General features: G+C 44.7%; 1 protein-coding gene across 10 annotated transcripts; it reads left to right on the top strand.

Annotated features, from left to right (window-relative positions):
* Positions 1-23: 23 nt before the first annotated feature.
* LOC122156567 (maternal embryonic leucine zipper kinase-like) lies at positions 24-18,589 on the top strand. 10 transcript variants are annotated; one of them, XR_006167526.1, is made up of 14 exons: positions 24-1,149; positions 2,410-2,509; positions 2,792-2,877; positions 3,334-3,450; positions 3,995-4,138; positions 6,160-6,237; positions 7,298-7,390; positions 8,514-8,616; positions 10,148-10,216; positions 10,784-10,889; positions 11,558-11,644; positions 12,933-13,057; positions 16,805-16,980; positions 17,667-18,589. XR_006167526.1 is itself a non-coding variant. In XM_042811363.1 (10 exons), exons 2-9 carry the CDS (start codon positions 2,446-2,448, stop codon positions 9,330-9,332), a joined length of 750 nt encoding a protein of 249 aa, XP_042667297.1. In that variant the 5' UTR covers positions 24-1,149; positions 2,410-2,445; the 3' UTR covers positions 9,333-9,346; positions 10,148-10,216. The 10 variants fall into 10 exon arrangements, 2 of the variants coding, with proteins under 2 accessions (XP_042667297.1, XP_042667296.1); XR_006167529.1 differs by having other exon boundaries at positions 12,980-13,057; positions 16,805-18,589; XR_006167525.1 differs by having other exon boundaries at positions 16,805-18,589.
* Positions 18,590-18,595: the final 6 nt, after the last annotated feature.

Here is an 18,595-nt window from a genome sequence, read left to right as displayed (position 1 = left end):
GCCATGGGCTGGAGATGCTGATTCTGAAGGTGCTTGTGCTGGAGCTTGAATTTCAGCCTGCAGATAGCTGGCTGTGGTGGTTGGTGATGCTCACAGCACAGGGTGTGAAGGCCTTGCATAGGAGCTGAGGAGGCATGAGACGGTCGGCACCCTCCAGTTCCTGGGAGGTCCCAAAAGTCCTTGGGCAACGGAGGGGGAGACAGTGGCTGTGGGGGGCTGGGACAGCAGACTTTGCCTGAGCTCAGGATTGGAGTAGCTCAGTTCCTGATGAGAGCGCATCACATCCATTCCTACTGTCCTGCTTTCTTTCTAAAGGAACTGACCAAGAAACTGAGCAGGATGCAGAAGGCACTAGGGTGCTCTGAGATGTCGCTTGGTCCCCCTGCAGCACGCATGACTGCTCTGGGGCGTGTCTGGATATCTGCAGAGCAAACTGTGGGGCCCTGAGAAACCTCTGTGGCACATTAGGGAGCACTGGAAGCCGGAGTCAACAGGGGAGTCCTTGGAGACCCCTTGGTAAGACTCCATGGGCCCTGGAGTGTAGGAGCAGCTCGGGCTGGTCACACCTGCTTGGCTGGGAGCTGATTGGCTGGGAGGTGATTCCCTTTTTTTGATTAATTTAATTACCGGATGATAATTAAATAACACTGTTCAACATTCGTTAAAGATTACTTTTTTCCCAAAGTTCTGTCACGCAGCTGTTGCAGCTTTGCTAAAATATGCTGAGTTTATTCAAAATTCCACTGATGCTCCTACAGCACTCAGAGTGCGTTTGGGGGCAGTGATAAAACGGCTCTGACAGATTCGTCATTAACGTGCGTTATGCGGCAATCCGGGCCTCCTTGGGCTGCGTAAATTCAGTTTCACCACCGCGTTCCATCTCCCTTCGGCGCGGCAGTGGAGCCGGAGACCCACTCAACATGGCGCCGCCGTGGCACCGCTCTGCATCCCGTTCCTACCTTCCTCCCATCATGCACTGCGCGACAACAGCCGTTCCGGTTTCGGCGCTGCGGTGATTGGTCCATCCTCTCCCCTGACCGGAAGTGAGCGTTCCGACAGCGAAGTTCGAACGCGAGCTGTCGGCCGGGCCGCGCTCTGTGCAGCTGCCGGCTGCCCCGCTCTCTTTCGGCCCGTCGGAGCGCGGATCCGGTATGCGGCGGAGGCCGGGTTGCGCTGGAAAGGGGGTTGGGGGGCTGGGAGTAGCGCTTCGTGTGTCTGCGCTGAGGCGGCGGGGCTCATCGGGTGGAGCGGCCCTTCCTGGGGCGGCCTGCAGAAAGGCCGGGCTGCGCTGTGCCGGAGCGGCGCGCGGGGTGGGATCGAAGCTGAGACGGCCCTGCTAACGGACAGAGCGCTGCTGGGCCGCTTAGCCCTATGGGGAGAGGCTCCCGCTGCTTCCTAACGAGGTTCAGCAAGGCCGAGTGCCGGGTCCTGCAGGTTGGCCACAATAACCCGCATGGAGCGTTCCAGGCTTGGGGCTGAGTGGCTGGATGAGTGTGAAGAGGAAAGGGACCTGGGGGTGCTCGGCTGAACACGAGCCAGCAGCGTGCCCAGGTGGCCAAGAGGGCCAGCAGCCTCCTGGCCTGCATTAGAAATGGTGTGGCCAGCAGGAGCAGGGAGGTGATCATCCCCCTGTACTCAGCTGTGGTGAGGCCGCACCTCGAGTATTGTGTTTGGTTTTAGGCCCCTCACTGCAAGAAAGATATGGAGACCCTGGAGTGTGTCTTGAGAAGGGCAACGAAACTGGTGAGGGGTCTGGAGCACAAGTCTTATGAACCGCAGCTGAGGGAGCTGGGATTGTTCAGTCTGCAGAAGAGGGGGCTCAGGGGAGGCCTCATAGCACTCTACAACTTCCTGAAGCTCCTTGTGATGAGGAGGGGTTTGGCCTCTTCTCCCAGGCAACAAAGAGGACTCGACGAAATGGCAAGAAGTTGTAGCAGAAGAGGTCTAGGTTAGACATAAGGAAGAACTTTTTCTCTCAGGGAGAGAAACAGAATTAGGATAGGCTACTGGCTGCCCAGAGAGGTGGCAGGGTCGCCGTCCCTGGCAGTGTCCAAGAGGCGTCTGGATGAGGAGCTGCGAGATCTGGTTTAGTGCTTGTGGGAGCAGTGGTGACGGGAGGGCGGCTGGAACTAGATGATCTTGCAGGTGGTTTTCAAAGTTGTGATTCTATGATTCTTGTGATTCTAGAGCTGTAGTCCAGCCCTGCTGCTGCTCTGTGGCACGAAGCTCTGAGCAGTGTTCTGTACTGTTAGCAATAGGGAAGTCCGAGCCATGCAGTGTGATTTGTTACTGCCAGGTGAGACAGGATGTGCTTTGGTGAGGAGATGGGCAGTGCTGGAGCTGCCCCTTGTGCTTCTAAGAGTGTGTCCTAAGTAAGATGTAAACCCTGCTGGCTCTTCCTCACTGCAGGTGCTTGGAGGATCTCAAGGTCTTGTGGAATTCAGGATGTCTGCCATCGACTACCAGGAAATTCTCAAGCACTATGAATTACATGAAACAATTGGAACGGGTAAGCGTGATCTTTGTACAAAAACAGCGTGCTAACAGTCTGACTCAGCACTCTCTTTATCTGAGAATAGATCAACTGCTCTTATAAGATCCCTACATCAGGTTTCACGTGTATAAACTTGAAATTGAATTTTGAAACCAGTTGGGAATTGATTACGCTGATCACCTCTTCCTCTAATTAAAACATTACACACAATGTGTGCTAGGTACTCTGCTTTCCCTGTACCATTATATTAGAGAAGAATTCACACTCAACTTTAGGTGTTTCTGTTTTGAATTTTAGGTGGTTTTGCAAAGGTGAAACTCGGACGGCATCTTCTTACTGGTGAAGAAGTTGCAACAAAAATCATGGACCAAGTTGCTTTAGGGGTAAGCCGAAAGATATTTAAATATGATAACACCTTCTGTTGGAGTTGTGGAGTTCACAAGAACACAGGGAGGTGGTATATAGAAGTGCAGCATACTAGTGCCATTGCCTTATGAAGGATGCTGTAGGAGTGGAAAAAGATGAGCAGAACACCACAAATCTTGTTCCTCGTTGTTCAGAGGGCAATGCTCTCTGGCTGTAAAATGGAGGAAGTTCAACATTATTGCAGCAACTTTAACAAAGTGCTAATGAAAATACTGGATATTTTACCTTTCAGCTTTCGCTGATCTGTGTTTCAGAATTCCTGTGGGAGCAATGTCAGCCGTTGCTGAGTTGATGCTGAATTGTGTACTGTCACATACAGGCTTTGACATCTTATGTTACACAGTAGTCAGATGTGGTACCTGGTGTGCCAAATTAATTAGCAATTTCATAGCTTGCTTTTATGGTCTCTTAAGGATGACTTGCCTCGTGTTAGAACAGAAATTGGTGCCATGAAGAACTTAAGTCATCAAGATGTTTGCCAATTGCATCATGTGATAGAGACATCAAAGAAAATATTCATGGTCTTGGAGGTAAGAAATAGTGTTTGTGCCACGCTTAAGGCTACTATTTTTATCTTTAGCAGTAGACAATAATATAAAAATGAAGCTGAAATGAAATGATTCTTAAATATCTCAATGGTGAATGGGTTCAAGATTCATTGGTTTTAAAATTAAGAATACAGTGTTCTGTATTCTGTCTTTCTGTAAAAGGCACTAATCAGCATTCACAGTAAGGGAACTGGTTTTAATTCCTAACTCACACTCAGTTTTTAAAGTAGCATCTGCAAGGTCTGCAGGACACCAGAGCCCCCACGTTGTTGCCATCTCCTGAGTGATTTATGCCACCCACGACATTGAGTGCAGTGCCTCAGTTACCAGATTGGAGGCAAGGGTCAGATTGTGTAGCTTGTGTGGTGTGCCACAGTGCTGGCCCATGGCATAACTGGAGCACTCTGTACTGCTCTGACTGAGCACGGGGAATGGTGTCCTGTGCTTGCTGTGCTCTCACTGCTGCTTATTTTTCTCTGATGCATTCTAAACACGTTGTCAGATAACTTTACCTTTCTCATTAAAGCACTGTCCTGGAGGGAAGCTGTTTGATTATATTGTTTCTAAGGACCACCTTTCAGAAGAGGAAGCTCGAGTCTTTTTTCGACAGACTGTTTCAGCAATTGCTTATGTTCCCAGTCAGGGTCGTGCCCACAGAGACCTCAAACCAGTAAGTTTGAACTGTATTCAGTCTTTCATAAATAATAATGAACGTGTTTTTATTTTTCCATTGGGAGAGAAAGTTGTTCCTTTGTGGTTGTGGTTTATTTAACCTGGCAGGTGCCTGAGCATCACGCAGTGCTTCACTCAATCCACTGCTTTCCAGTGAACTGCAGGAGATAATGGAAGGGGGGAGAAAACAACACAAAGTAGAACTCATGGGTTGAGATAAAATTATTTACTGAGATAGAGGAAAGGAAAAGGATAACAGTTACGATGAATGCAAAAGCAATTGCTCACCACCTACCAATCAATGTCCAGTTAGGCTCCTAGGAGTAGAAGAGATTTACATGAACTTCTACGCCCTTCAGAACTCCTTCCACACCATGTCATATGGTATGGGATCTCCCTTTGGCCAGTTTAAGTCAGCTATCCTAATTCTGTTCCCTCTCACTTCCTTGGGCTCTCAGCTGAGAATGACTTTGGCTCTGTGCAACACTGCCTAGCAGTAACTACAGATGTCAGTGTGCAATCTAGAGCAAAACTGGAGTATCATATCAGACACTGAAGAAAACAATTCCATCCAAGCTGAAACTCAGACACCCTTCATTATCTTGTGCTTAGAACTCTTCCATTACAGAAGATGTTAGATAATTATTACCATTCAATACTATGTTCTGCAGCTGAGCTGGATTTTGTTATCCTTGAAGAAGTATCTTCCTCTGAAAGGGGAGTAAAACATCAAGGCCCTAATGGGAGTGGAGCAGAGACACAGATTGGGTATGAATGTTGTTTTCACACTTTCCTTATGCCCTTTGTTGCAGTTTGTATCTAGAGAGAACCCTTGTGGTGTCAGTCTGTTATGTAGATTGCTCCAGTTTTGTGCCTCAAGGAAGAGTGATCCTTTAAACAAACAGTGGCTGTGCAGAGTATGGGATGAGATGCATGCCTCTGGCTGCATCCAGTGGGTTTTCTGTCACTGAAGGCTTTAAGCACAGGTTAGATACTGGAAGGTTTGGGTCTTTCTGCACAAGTAGGTTAGAACTTTGCATTTCTTAAGTTGCTGATATCGCTGAGTAAAGCAAATCATTACAGCACAAGCATTTTCCTAGGCATCTTATGAAATCCTCGTATCTAAAGAATCTTTCCGCTCTGAAAAATAAAGCATTGCCTGTACTTTTTGGAAGCAACTGGCTTCCAGCTGAAAAGTTGATGGATTCACAGGCTCAGACAGTAACTTGGAACGGAGGTGACTTCTAGAGATTTGTGCCTGAACCTGCTGCTCCGAGAATCCTGACATCAAGTTTCTCAGAGCTTTTTCGTTTTCGTCCTCAACCTCTCCCAAGGATGAGGCTGCATGCTCTCTGTGGGCAATCTGTTCAATGCTTGAGCAGTTTTGTTTCCTTATATCCAGTCTGCTGTTTCAATGAACGACTGTTTTCTGTCACTCTCCCACCATGACCTGCTGTACAGATTCTCAGTCTGTCTTCATGCCTCCCTTGTGGGCGTTTAGAAGTTGCCACGAGGTTCCTCTGCACTCTGAACAAACCTCTTTCTCCCCAGTTTCTTTTCACAGAGTGGGAGCTTCAGCTCCCTGCGCTGACTGGAGGCCATCCACAAAACTTGCTTTGGGTTGTTATCTTTCCTCGCCAGAAACTAAATACAGTATTGTAAATGTGGTCCAATGAGTGTGAAACAGGGGTGACTTGTCCTGGTCTGGTTGTGCTGCTTTTTAATGCAGCTAATTATCCTGTTGTGCTTTTTTTTCCTGTCAGCACACACTGCTGGCTTGCATTCATCTTGTGGTCTTTCACCACTTGTCCTCCTAGTCCCCAGGCCCTTTCTAACAGATACAAACCAGTATTTCCCACCTAGGATATGGGAACTTGTTAGCAGTCACTGAAAATCTCTAAGAGAAAGAGAGAGGGCTTTTAGTAGACTGCTGACCACAACAAGAAATAACAGAAGAGAAAATATGTTTCCTTGAGTGTTCAGGAGAAAATAATTCCTGACTGCTTTTTCATTCACCAGGAAAATCCGCTGATTGATGAGAAACATGTTTCTCATAATTTGAAGCTGACAGACTTTGGACTCTGTGCAAAGCCAAAGGTAAGAGTATCTGAAATCAAATATAATGTGCCCCCAAGTAATGCATGTTTTTCTACAGTATGCAACAGGGACTTGCCCAAACACCCTACATTCAAGCTGTCTCTATGGTTGACATGCAGTTGCATCTTGCTTGGAAGGGCCTTAGCTGTGTGAGAGTGAACAGATTGCTCAGAAGCATGCTCAGATTCTTTTCTCTACCCAGACTTCCTATTTTCATAGTGTAAGTCGTAGATAATCTTGTACATGTATCACCTGTCTTATGCAAGGGCCTGCCATAGGAGCACTGGGCTGGCATGCCATTATTTCTTCGAAGGAACTGTGTGTAGATTGAGATCATGGATAAAGCCAAATGAGTTTTGCAGGTGACAAACAGATCCTGTGGTTGTTTATGCTTGAACTGAATTGTTTCTTGATCTTAAAACTGCTTTCTAGGAGCCTTTACTTAACATGCCAGATGGGTGCTGGTAAGAAAGAATTCAATGGGAAGAATGCCTTCCTGATTCAAAGAGAATTACTTATCCTCAAATTGCTTTTCCTGGCCAAATTTAGAGCCTCTCGCAGGTAACCAAGCCCAACAGGCTGTTGTCCCAGTGGTATAATGTCATCTTGCTCTGACCTGTTTAGAACAAAATTCAAGTAGAGTAATAGGATACTCTGAATAAGGAAGTATTCTATCAGTTGTTCTTTGTCAAGTTTGTAAAGTGATTGCATTAAGTTGTTCTAAATGACCAGCGAGCCTCAAACACAACAGCTCTTGCATGACTTCTTTCTCAGGTCTGTGTTTGCACAGGCAGTTCATCTTAGTAGGTGATCAGCTAAGGGAAATAATGCATCATGCCAAGGATACATCAGATAAGTGAGCAGCTTGGGATCTGTATAGTTGTACAATGCTCATGGTCTCAGACAATATTTGCTTAGTGAGGTCACTATTGAATGAAAACCAAATATATAATGAATGAAAGTATGCCCAGGAGAAGAAGCCTCTGAGGCTTCTGAAGTGTCCTTACAGAAAGCATGAACTCTGTTAAAGCAAACTCTTCTGTTTTCTGTGTTATTCCAGGGAGGCCTTGATGACCACCTGAACACGTGCTGTGGGAGCCCAGCATGTGCAGCACCAGAGCTTATCCAGGGCAAAGCCTATATTGGCTCAGAGGTATGCAGACCAGAGTTTGTCTGTTTTGCACCTCTCCCCTCTTTCCCTCCCCAGAGAGCGTTTAAAGGCAGTGGAGCTCAGATACACTCACTTGGTTCCCCTCCTGAATTCTGCTGGGTTGCATTGCTCAGTGGCTCTCAGAAGCTGTCAGTGGCCACAGACTGAAAAGTGCAATGGGCCGCAGTTCACACAGCTGGCTGGTTTGTCTCTGGCTGATCCTCATCTGTCTCCACCAATTGTTCCCTACTTTGGGGCTCTATAAAACAGCAACTTCAGAGATCTCCTTCTATTAGTAAGTTTTTGAAAGAGCGATTTGCTCTGCTAATTGTCCATCATTGGTCAAACTTTGGTGCGGTCTCAGGATGTTACGTGTTTTGTTAGACTTGTCTTTAGCTTCCAAGTTGTGTTGAAGACTTGCTTCCATTGTAATGCACAACGTACTAAAAATTGAGAGATGAAAACGTGAAGAGTTTTTCCAGCTTTGATTTCATGTCTAGAACTTTGGAACCCACTACTTGCAGTTGTTCATCTGTCCCAACTGGTCTGGTTTGAAATGCCCTCATGCTTGTTGAATTGCTCTGCTGTTAAAGATGGAGCAATTCTTTCGGGTACCATTGCACCGCTGTTGATGGCTTCTAATTCTTGCTTTATTTGTTTGTTTTCCCCAGACTGCTTTTCAAGCCTCCTTTTTCTTTACAGTCAAAGTGAGAATTGCACTGTGAGGTGTAGAGCCTTGTTGTGCCTGTACATAAAGAGAACAGCAGCAGAGCCTCACAGCTGACTGCTGGCAGCTCTCGTTGTAGCCAGTAGCACGTAACTGTGCCAAATCCTTTGTGATGGGTTTGATTTCATTTTTGCCAGTGAAATCCTTGTAGGTATAAGGTACTGCAGAAGGGTGATGAGCTAAGATGAAGATATTGGTTTTAGTAGTGCTTTAAGTTGAGCGGAAGAGCAATTGAATTAGGGTCATATGCTTTGTCTGGAGCCATAAGGCTTTTTTCCTGAGGGAAAGAGCCAGCTTTTCACAGGCTGCATGTGGCCTTTGGCAAGGGCAGACAATACAATCTGTCAGTAAGCCATTTTAGGTGCTTCAGGTTTGTAAACTTGTCCTTTTATTTTTTAGGCAGATTTTTGGAGCATGGGTGCACTGCGGTACGCTCTGCTGTGTGGGTTTCTTCCTTTTGATGATGGCAGTGTGATGGCACTCTGCAGGAGGACAACAGGAGGTATCGATGGTGCTAGAATACACTGAGAAGGGAAATAGCTGAGCATGACAAGAGGCCTTGCTTTTCTGATGGCAGAACATGCTGGGCTGTGCTGTGTGTGGAAAGGCCTGTCTGCTGAATATTGTCCCCTTTTTTGCTGCTTTGTCTACCAGTATTTTGTGGATCTGGTTCTACACTTGGTTGGCCTATGCGGCGCTGTAGCCTGATTATATAATATGATAGCATGCAGAATTTAAGGAGAAGTATTTACTTGCCAATGGGCTAATTTCTGTATCTGGTTCTTCAACTGGCTGCTCCCTGTACTACCTGTAGTAAAAATATAAATGCATCGTTTGATTTACCAGCAATGAAAGTTATTGAATGCCAGATCTTCTCATGTCTAGGAAGAGCAAAGTTCTGCATCTATTCAGATTATTCAGATAATTAGAATTTTATATTATTCAAATATTCAGAATTTCCTCTTCCAGAACCAGGAGGAAATGTAGGACCCCACTGATTGCCTTCGAGTTCAGCAGTTCGTTCTGTTTCCTTTCAGAGCGCACAACAACCTGAGCGTGTGAATCGAGTGACAGGGCTTTTCAGGCTGGTGTGAACTGTGTTGTGCACTGAGCCCTTGTCCCTTTGTAATTAGGACGTTGTCCATTTCCGCAGGACTGCAGAAAATCCTTTGTGCTGATCACTACTCCAATGTGCAGAACGTGGCAAATGGAAAATGATCCAACTGCTTCAGGTGTACATTTCCTTAAAATTGTGGGTAGTTTTGGACTGAGAGCTTGTAAGCAGAATGGAGCTCTTAAAGCTGTCCAAGATTGTTTCTGCACCATTTAGTTCTATCTGTCTGATGCACACAGGAGCTGAGGGCTGCAGTGCTTGAACTGGTGGAACTTGTTTAAGTGAACTGGGATGAGCAAGTTTCAGAACTGAGTCAGAATGCAGTAAAAAATGGATACTCTCACAAGCATTAAGATACTGGCTTGCTATTTCTGCACTGAATTTGTTTTAATTTTATGTGGCTGTGATCTGAAAAGTGCTTGAAATGCAGACACAGAGGCATTGTTGTGTAATTAATTGACTGTCACACGTTACAGATCCTGAGATATCCTGGAATCTAAAACTCAGAATTGGTTTAAGTCTGCTGCTTGAATCCAATCAGGATCACAGCATCTGTGTTCAGTGTTCTTTTCCCTGTAATGCTCCACATCGCTTCATTTTGGAAATACTTAAGGAAATTGACTATGTGCCATAACTGCTGTTAGAACAAAGTGTTTCTGGTGTGCTGTTGGGCATTTTGTAGCTCTTGGGAGCAGTTTCCCTTCCAGCATTGCCCTCAGCCAAGCACGTGTTGATTTTTACCATTAAATTTATTCAAGCTGTTCTTAAAGCAGAGTTTGTAATCTCTGTTCCTACGCTTTGAAAGAAAAGAGATGTCAATATCATCCAAATAATTTAGTAGTTCCTTTTGAGCTAGTTGTTCAAGGTTCATTCTCAATCCTCTCTTATTTTAGTGAAGAAAATAACTTTTTTATTACAGAGAGGAAAACACACTGTTCCAAAATGGCTTTCCCCTAGCAGCACGCTGCTACTTGACCAACTGCTGCAGGTAAAAGAGCTGCTTCTATTCAGAGTGATCTACAAAATGCTGTTGTCTCCTCATCTGCATGTTTGTTCCTATTCCATTGCTGGTACAGTGTCTGGCATTGAGTGTCAGCTCAAAACATTGATGGAGTGCTTAGAAAATATGCAGTGTTTAAACAAGTTAAACTGCTCCACGCCTGATGTCCTTGAAGAAAAGGTTAGCATTGCCTTGTGCTGAAAATTCTCCAATAATGACGTAGTACTAGTTAATGGTTATGGAAATGATTACAGTTTTAATAATTACACAGTCTTCAAGCAGCTTGCATTTGGATGTTCTTAATTGTGCTGTGTAATTAAAAGTGATCAGTACACAAAAGCTGTTTCTCAAAGGAAGCTGAACGTACTGAGTGTGCCTTTGGGCTGCATCTACGCCGTCTCACATACAAAATGCTCGTGGAACATTTACTGTAACCATAGGTGCTGTAACTGTTCTTTACAGCTCAGGTGTTTGACCTTCCTTCTGGTGAAGGGAATAAATACTAATAGTATTATTAATATACGAAATACTAATAAATACTATTTGTGCTTCCAGGCACCTTGAAGTTCTTAGGAAAAGAATAACTGTCTCCAGTTCTTCTGCACCTTCAGAAAGTTTGCAGGCAGCCCCGTGCTGAGAGGTGCGGTGGATCAAACAGGAGGTAGGGATGTCTCCTCCTGGTGGTATTCAGGGCCGGGTTGGATGAGGCCTGGGCAGTTTGATCTGGTGAGTTGCAGCTTTGCAACTTGGAGCTTGATGGTCTTTAAGGTCCCTTCCAACTCAAGCCGTTCTATGATTCTCTGGAGCTGTGCTTGTGCTCCTTATCTCTCAATTGTCTGACCTGTGTGAGAGGTTCGGGTAGCGGGGTTGGGGTGGGGGTGGGAATTGGGGGTGTGAGGGAGATTCTTGCTGTGGATCCTGAAGTTGCTGTGTATTTGCAGCCAATGGCTGCTGCTGGCCTCTGGGTGCCACTGTTTCTCTGAAGAACAGCTGTGCTGATCTTACACCACTGTGCTGTGCATGCCGTGCAACTGAATAATTAAGAAGGGATAGAGGTGTAACTTGTGCTCTAGTGAAAATCTCATCTGCTGGCAGGCTTTTGTACTTGAATGCAGAACCTGTTGCCACAGAGGGACCAGTTGCTGAAGTTTGGTGACTCTGTTTACTCCTTGCAGTATTTAGCCCTGATGCTAACTATTTAAAATAGAAAATCTGAAATGGTGGCTAACTATTGACTTGATTGCTGCATATCAGAAGACTATCATGGTGATATTGGCTCTGTGAGATGACTTGGAAGCTGTTTCTTCAGTACAGGTCTTGTTCTTGCAGCTGGGGCACCTTGATGAAGACTGTGCAACAGAACTTGCTGTGTTTCACCACCAGAGCAGAGAGAGTATATCAGCATTAATATCAGAGGTAATGAATGTATGTAACTCATTGTATTTAAGCTCACTACTACAGTAAATAACCTTTCTGTATTAACAGACTCTAATGCTTGCTTCTTCTCAAACATGAGATCTTTCATACCTTTCAGAGCTAAGGTACCCCTGCTGAACTCCACAGTCTATCTGTAGCTAATAACTACATTTCTGAAGTTCACATTTATTCTATTTTTCTCCTTTAGTTTTGTTTCCTAAGCCTTTCTGTTATTTTCTACCGTGCTAAAATCCTGATGAATCTCTGGAAGTCCAGATAGACTCAAAACAGAAACGTATGGATGCACAGCAGGTGTCAGGTGCTGGCTGAACTCACTGCTCTGAAATGTTTCATTAAGAAGTGGAAAATATCAACACCTCACTCAGACAACCAAACAAGTTTTGGGAATTACAGCTCACAAACTCTTAAAGAAATGAATCCATCCTAGTAACTTTTGAAAATAAATGAGAAAAGCTAAACTGAGTGCTTCTAGAGATACTGTATCAATGTCACTAATGACATTCCAAGCTGCAGAAGAGATTTAAAACACGATGAGTACTCTGGCTTTAACCTGAATCTGAAAATTGTTTCTTGAAATTGAATTGTCTTTCTATTAAATAGAAAGTGGTAGAATTTGGAAGGATTGTTAAGATTTCCACATAACTTTAGTAGGAATAGATATAAAATGTAAGTTTTACCTAGGAGAGGCACGTCTACTTTTTTTCAGGTACAAAAAATAATGAGAACAATCTGCCTACAAGGGGAAGAAGTTCTTCCATGTTAGTCTGTGATATTTTCACAGTCCTTTATCAGAGGACTTCTAATGCCTTACAAGTAATTCAAGCTGATTGTACTGCACTGTCAGTCTATCAAGCATTTTACCCATGGTTCTCATAGTAGTCAATAAGCTGCTGAAAATCGAGTTGAATGTTGATGCTCCTTGGAGCTGGGCTGAAACATGACCCCCAAAAATGGGAGTTCAGATGGAATACTGTGCAAAATGCATTAACAGGAGCTTTGCCATTCACTTCAGTAGAGCCGTTCTGGCACCAGCTTTACTTTTCTCTTTCAGCAATTGTCCTGCTCTCAAGCAAAAACAAGAGCAGTCTGCTTCTTTATCTTAAACTTGTTGTGTGAGCAGCTAAGGTCTGAAACTAGCCTGATGTGATCAGGTGTGAAGGTTGCACATCAAGGGGAAGATATTCCAGACATGCAGAAACGTTTGGAACGCTAAGCTTTGTTTGTACTGACAACTTCTCTGAAGAGATCTAAATACTCTTGTTTTCAGGTGGAATTGTGACCAGATGTCACAACCTATCTCTTGCTTCAATCCAGGAAGGTTCGTGGCAAGCGCATCCACTTCAGGATTCCATCACAAACGACGTGCAGTACAACACAGCCAGCAAGCCAGGGGTAAGTGTTAGAGTTCAGCACAACATTCTGGTAAAACGCTGCTGTGTGCCGAAGCTCTGCCTGGGTAAACAGCCTGGTGGCCTCAACATCTGTAAGAGAGATGTGTGCAGCCAGTCTTGGTCGTCAAATCTTGTTCTATGATACGGCCACTCAGTTTGTGTATGAAAGCAGAGGATGTGATCTTTCTAGATTTCAGGGAGGCCTTTGATCCTGTCCCTCGTGGCATCCTTCCAGACAGGTCATCCAAATGTGAGATGGACAGGTACAGGCTGTACTGAGTGGCTCAGTGGCAGAGCTCAGAGTCACAGTGAATGGGGCTCCCATTGACTTGGACGCAGGAGAGGCGTGCATCCTCTGCAGCTGATGATATTTAACTGGGAAGTGCTGGAGGCTCCCTGGAGGGATGGGAGACCTTGCAGAAGAATCTAGATAGATCAGAGCGTTAGGCAATCAGCAGAGGAAAATGCCAGACACTGTACCAGCAATGGAATAGGAACAAACATGCAGATGAGGAGACAAGTGTCTGGAGAGCAGTACTAGGACAGGGTCTAGAGGTGGTGGGGTCAGCAAGTTTAACGTGAGCCAGTGGTGTGCCCTGGCAGCCAGGAGGAGGGGAACAAAGCTGCTAACAGGACTGGAAGGTGTGTGCTCTGGGGAGAGGCTGAGGGCACTTGCATTGCCTAGTCCAGAGAAGAAAAGGCCAGGAGATGACCTCTTTGCTCTCTGCAGCTCCCTGAAGAGGGGAGAGCAGAGGAAGGTGCTGTGTTTACCTGGGAACCAGTGACAGGACGATCAGGAATGGCCCAGAGCTGCATCAGGGGAAGTTCAGACCAGACAATAGGAAACATTTATTTACTGTTAGTGTGGCCAGCTGCTGATACAGGCTTCTTAGGCTGGTGGTTGATTCCCCACTAAAAAAAATAAAAGCCATACAGAGTTGAAGTTACGCAAGAAACTCGAGGTGATTGCTCTTGAAGAAGGACCTTGCACAGAGAAATGCCCTTTTGCTGCATCTTCCCCGTCAGCCATGAAGACCCATAGTACTATTGAGGTTGGAGACCTTCCTGCTCTGGATTGGTTCCTTTCATTGTCTCTTGGTGGATTGTTTTCTCCAATCTTCAGGACTGTGAGATCTGCCAATGCTTGCAGAGTCTCAATTTAGTCTTTCTTACTTCCTTATCTTGCAGTTAGAGTAAGGTCTGTGGCTTTCTTTACTTGCAGCAGGGTGAAGGTCCAGCAGTCTGTTTCCTTAGGCTTCAGCAGATTTAATTGCATCTTCTAAGCAAGTTCTGTGCAAGATTATTCTATTCAAGTAGCACAACAAATTAGAGAACAAGAATAGCCTTATGAATATAGAATCATAGAGTAGAATCATAGAATGGTATGGATTGGAAGGGACCTTTAAGATTATCTAGTATTTGTAGGCAGGGAATACTTCCCCCTAGATCAGGTTGCTCAGAAGTCCTATCCAGCCTGGCTTTGAATGCTTGGAAGGAGGAGGCATTCACAACCTTGCTGGACAACCTGTTGCAGTGTCTCACTATCCCCACTGTAAAAAATTTCTTCCTAGTATGTAGTCTAAATCTTCCCTTTTCCAGTTTAAGCCATTTCCCCTTGTCCTGTCACTACCTGGCCTCCTAAAAAGTCCCTCCCCAGTTTTCCTGTAGGGCCCTTCTGGTACTGGGAGGCCACTACAAGGTCTCCCTGGAGCCTTCTCTTCTCCACATTGATGAGCTCCAGCTCTCTCAGCCTTTCCCTACAGCTGAGGTGTTTCAGCCCTCTGATCATCTTTGTGGCCCTCCTCTGGACCTGCTGAACAACTCCGTGTCCTTGTGCTGAGGGCTGCAGATCTGGGCTCAGTGCTGCAGATGGTGTGTCAGTGAGAGCAGAGCAGAGGGGCAGCATCACCTCCCTTGAACTGCTGGTCACAGAATCACAGAATTGCAAGGTTGGAAACGACCTGCAAGATCATCTAGTGCAACCAGCCTCCCATTCCTATTAGTACCACAGGCTACTAAACCATATCGCGTAGCTAATAATAATGTGATTTCTGTGATCACAGTGAGTTAGTCTTTCACACCCAGATCATTAGTCTTTCTGTGTTCAGCAACAGTGAAGTTGCTCTATCTCCACTTGTGAAATGGGTGCCAGGTAGGTCTGGTTAGTGCTGCTATTGAAAAAATGCATTATGCCCTCACATACGATGATGAAAATCACGTAACACAGCAGCCTATCAGTCCTTCCACAGTAGTCAGAACAAACTTCACCCGCCTGCCTGAAGGTAAGGCATCTGAATACATGCTCAACCTGCCAAAATACCTGAACAGCAAATGCCTCTAATTAGAACTGGTCTCATGTGAAGACAAGAAAGTGAGGGAATGTAACCTTTCACATAAGCTGGCATTGTTCAGCCTGGGAAGAGATGGCTCAGGAAGATCTTATTGTGAGTGAATACTGGACTGAGGATGCAAAGAAGGTGCAGCCAGGCTCTTTTCATTGGTGCCCAGTGGCAGGACATGGGCAGAAACTGGACTGTAAGAGATTCTGTCTAAACATCAGGAAAAAATTCTGTGTGTGGGTGACCAAGCACTGCCACACATCGGCCAGAAATGTTGTGGAGTTTCCCTCCTTGGAGATTTTCAAAAGCTGACAGAAATAGTTTGGGGCAGCCTGCTTTAGGTGACCCTGCTTGGGCAGGAACGTAGGACCAGATGAGCTGCGAAGTCCCTGCCAACCCAGTCTGTGATTCTGTGAATTTGATGGCACAAGAGTAACAGCACCTTATTGGAAACTGTTTTATGTGTAAGGAAATTCCAAAAAAATCATTATGGCCTCCATTTCTTCTGAAACACAATAGTCACGATATCCTGCTCAGGCATTCATATTGTAATGGAACGTGATTTCAGTTACAGAATAGAGATTGCCCATAGCTAGCAGCCCTCTGGAAAGGGCTTTTTAGTAAGTCATCATAGAGCTTCCCTAGATCTGCTGTTTCTGCTTTCACTAGCAATGAGACACGTCATCGTTGTGACATCTGTGCACACAGGTCAGGAGACACTTATCTGTCAGTAGAACACAGCTTGCAAAAATGCCTCCTTTCTATCTCAGGACTGATAAGGTAGCTGTATGCAGGATTGGCAAAGTGCTATGAAATAAGTCCATGGGAAGGATGTTCCTGAAATCATAATGAGCTGTTAGAAGCAAAAGATGTTTTGATACCACAGTCATGTGTGGTGTGAGATGTGAAGGTTAGCAATCTTGACTGAAATACTGAATTCCATGATTCAGTAAGGAACTTTTGCCTGGGCTTCCTCATAGGCTTCCAAACACTGCTTCAAGCAGTGCTGCGGGTGGCACAATCCTATGTTTTGGATATGACTTGTTTACCTTTCTGTGAGCCACTTTCAGACCTCACGGCATTCTTTTCTTCAGTTCTTTCCAGGCTGTCGTTTGACTTTTGTTGAAAAGAGCTTGTGGTCCAAGTCTCCAAATGGAAGGCTCTGAGATGCTGCTCTTGTTGACACAGGTTGTAAAAGATGACTCGAGCTTTAAGAATAATTTCCCTTCTGCTCTTGATATGAATGTCAAATCCACAATTACAATATTGAGAGCATGATATAAAATTGGGGCTGTTGGCATGTGGACTTCCATTAGCTGTTAGCCATAGTTAGGAACTTGCAAAGCAATCATATTTAGATTTTACTGGTATTATTTTTTTCTGATGAAATCTTCCTTTTAATCCTGCAGAAGAATCTCAACTGAACGCTTCTTTTCAGTCTGAAAAGGCTGTGACATCTGAAAGTGTGCCAGGTTGCAGCCATGTGCCACATGCGTTTGGATCCATGGAATTTGCTGATGGAACTTCATTGTTTGAAGAATCTCCACTAGAAGAGTTTGTTCTAAATGCTCACAGAACAAAGCAGGTATCTGAAGATCCAGTGCTGGTTTCTGACAGAAAAAATACAATTCTTAATCCAGAAATCTGCTTCTCAGTGTGTATAATGCTTATTACATATTTAAGTACCTAGTGGACCTTGACCAAAGGGAGATACAGATTGAGCAAAGAAGTATGTTGAGCATCAATTGTGATGCCTTCTACCTGAAAGCCGTGGTTCATTTGATGAGAACCTTAACTTCAGTGTTCGGTTTGCACTGAAACAGCGAGTAAGGAAACAAGTGAAGGAGTCAGTGAGGATTTTAAAACAAAATGGGAAGTGATAAGGCACAGTTAATAAGATTTTGGAGTTAGGCAAGAGGTGGACAGAGCTTTAAAGGTACCGACAGAAATTCAATCTCTCTGTATTGGACAAGAAAACCCACAGTGAAACAATTCAAATTTTGCAGCTGAAAAAGTGATAATTCATAGCTATGTTTAGATAAGCTGGTGAGGAATAATCCTAAATGTAGAATTTAGATGAACAGATAGAAAAATGGCACTTGACAATCTATAAGAAGCAAACTCATTTTAGGGGAGAATCAGAGGTACTGAAGAGTTTTTAACTGCTTTGCTCAATAGACAAGTAGTGTAGGATGTTTTTATAAGCATTGTGTCTGACCTGCTTAGATGTTAGAATTTCCTTGACAGTGACTTCTCTGGATGTGATTGCAGTACCTGGCAGCATTCGAGGTGTGATACTCAGCTGGGCAATATGGAATTCACACTGTCAGCTCCAGTGACAGGAAAAGTGGCATCTGTGAAGCATGCAAAGAAATGTGGATGCAGAGTCAGCATGAAGAAATGCGCTGCCCTTTGCACTTCCTGCTCCAAAGGCCTCCTTTCCAAAGAGTGAGACACAGAAGCAAGTGCAAGGCAAACCCCTCCAGGCACCTCCTTCCACAGGTATGTTGTGTCTAACAGATGAGAACCTAGAACGTGTGCAGCTTAGGGATTTTTTAAATTCAAATGTGAACACAATACTTGTAGATCCTAACCTTCTGTTTCTGGAAGATTTAGGTTTGGGGTTTTTTTGGTCACAGCGCATGTATTCACCAGCCTGTACATCTGACAGTGACTGCAGCTGCTTTAGCCGTGTGTCAGGGCAGGTTGCTGGTCTGTTCATTACAGAAGTTCTCACAAGGAGGTGCCTTTAGATGCATCCAGATAATGAGACAATGGCTGTTCCTAAAACTGGCACGTGGTTCCCCTTCTCGTGGAGATCTAGGAGAAAATTTCTTCAACGTTCATTATGTTTTTTGGTTTTCTTCTGGGCTGCTATTTGGAGTGAAAGAAAAGGGTAAATGCTTTTACTTAACTGTGCTCTTATTGCATCTTGCTTCTAAACGAAATGTAACCTGTACTTTCACAAATCTGCTTGGTGTGGCATTGAAAATACTGAGGCTAGCAATGTTAACACCTGCATTTATGTGGTGGACCAGAAACGTGTCCATGCTGTATCAGCTCCTCTGGGTTACAGAGATGTTTGTCCTCATCCTTAGTGTTGATACTGCACGTGTTCACTCTGCCCTTTAAAGTATTAAGCACTTCTTACAATTGAAGATTCTTCTGTTCCAAGTGCTAGGGAATATTGTTCAGAAATG

This window comes from Centrocercus urophasianus, unplaced genomic scaffold (assembly GCF_019232065.1).
Source record: "Centrocercus urophasianus isolate 14NV4802_14NV808 unplaced genomic scaffold, USGS_Curo_1.0 seq_129, whole genome shotgun sequence".
NCBI classification, from domain to species: domain Eukaryota; kingdom Metazoa; phylum Chordata; class Aves; order Galliformes; family Phasianidae; genus Centrocercus; species Centrocercus urophasianus.
This window is presented reverse-complemented; position numbering and strand designations above follow the sequence as displayed.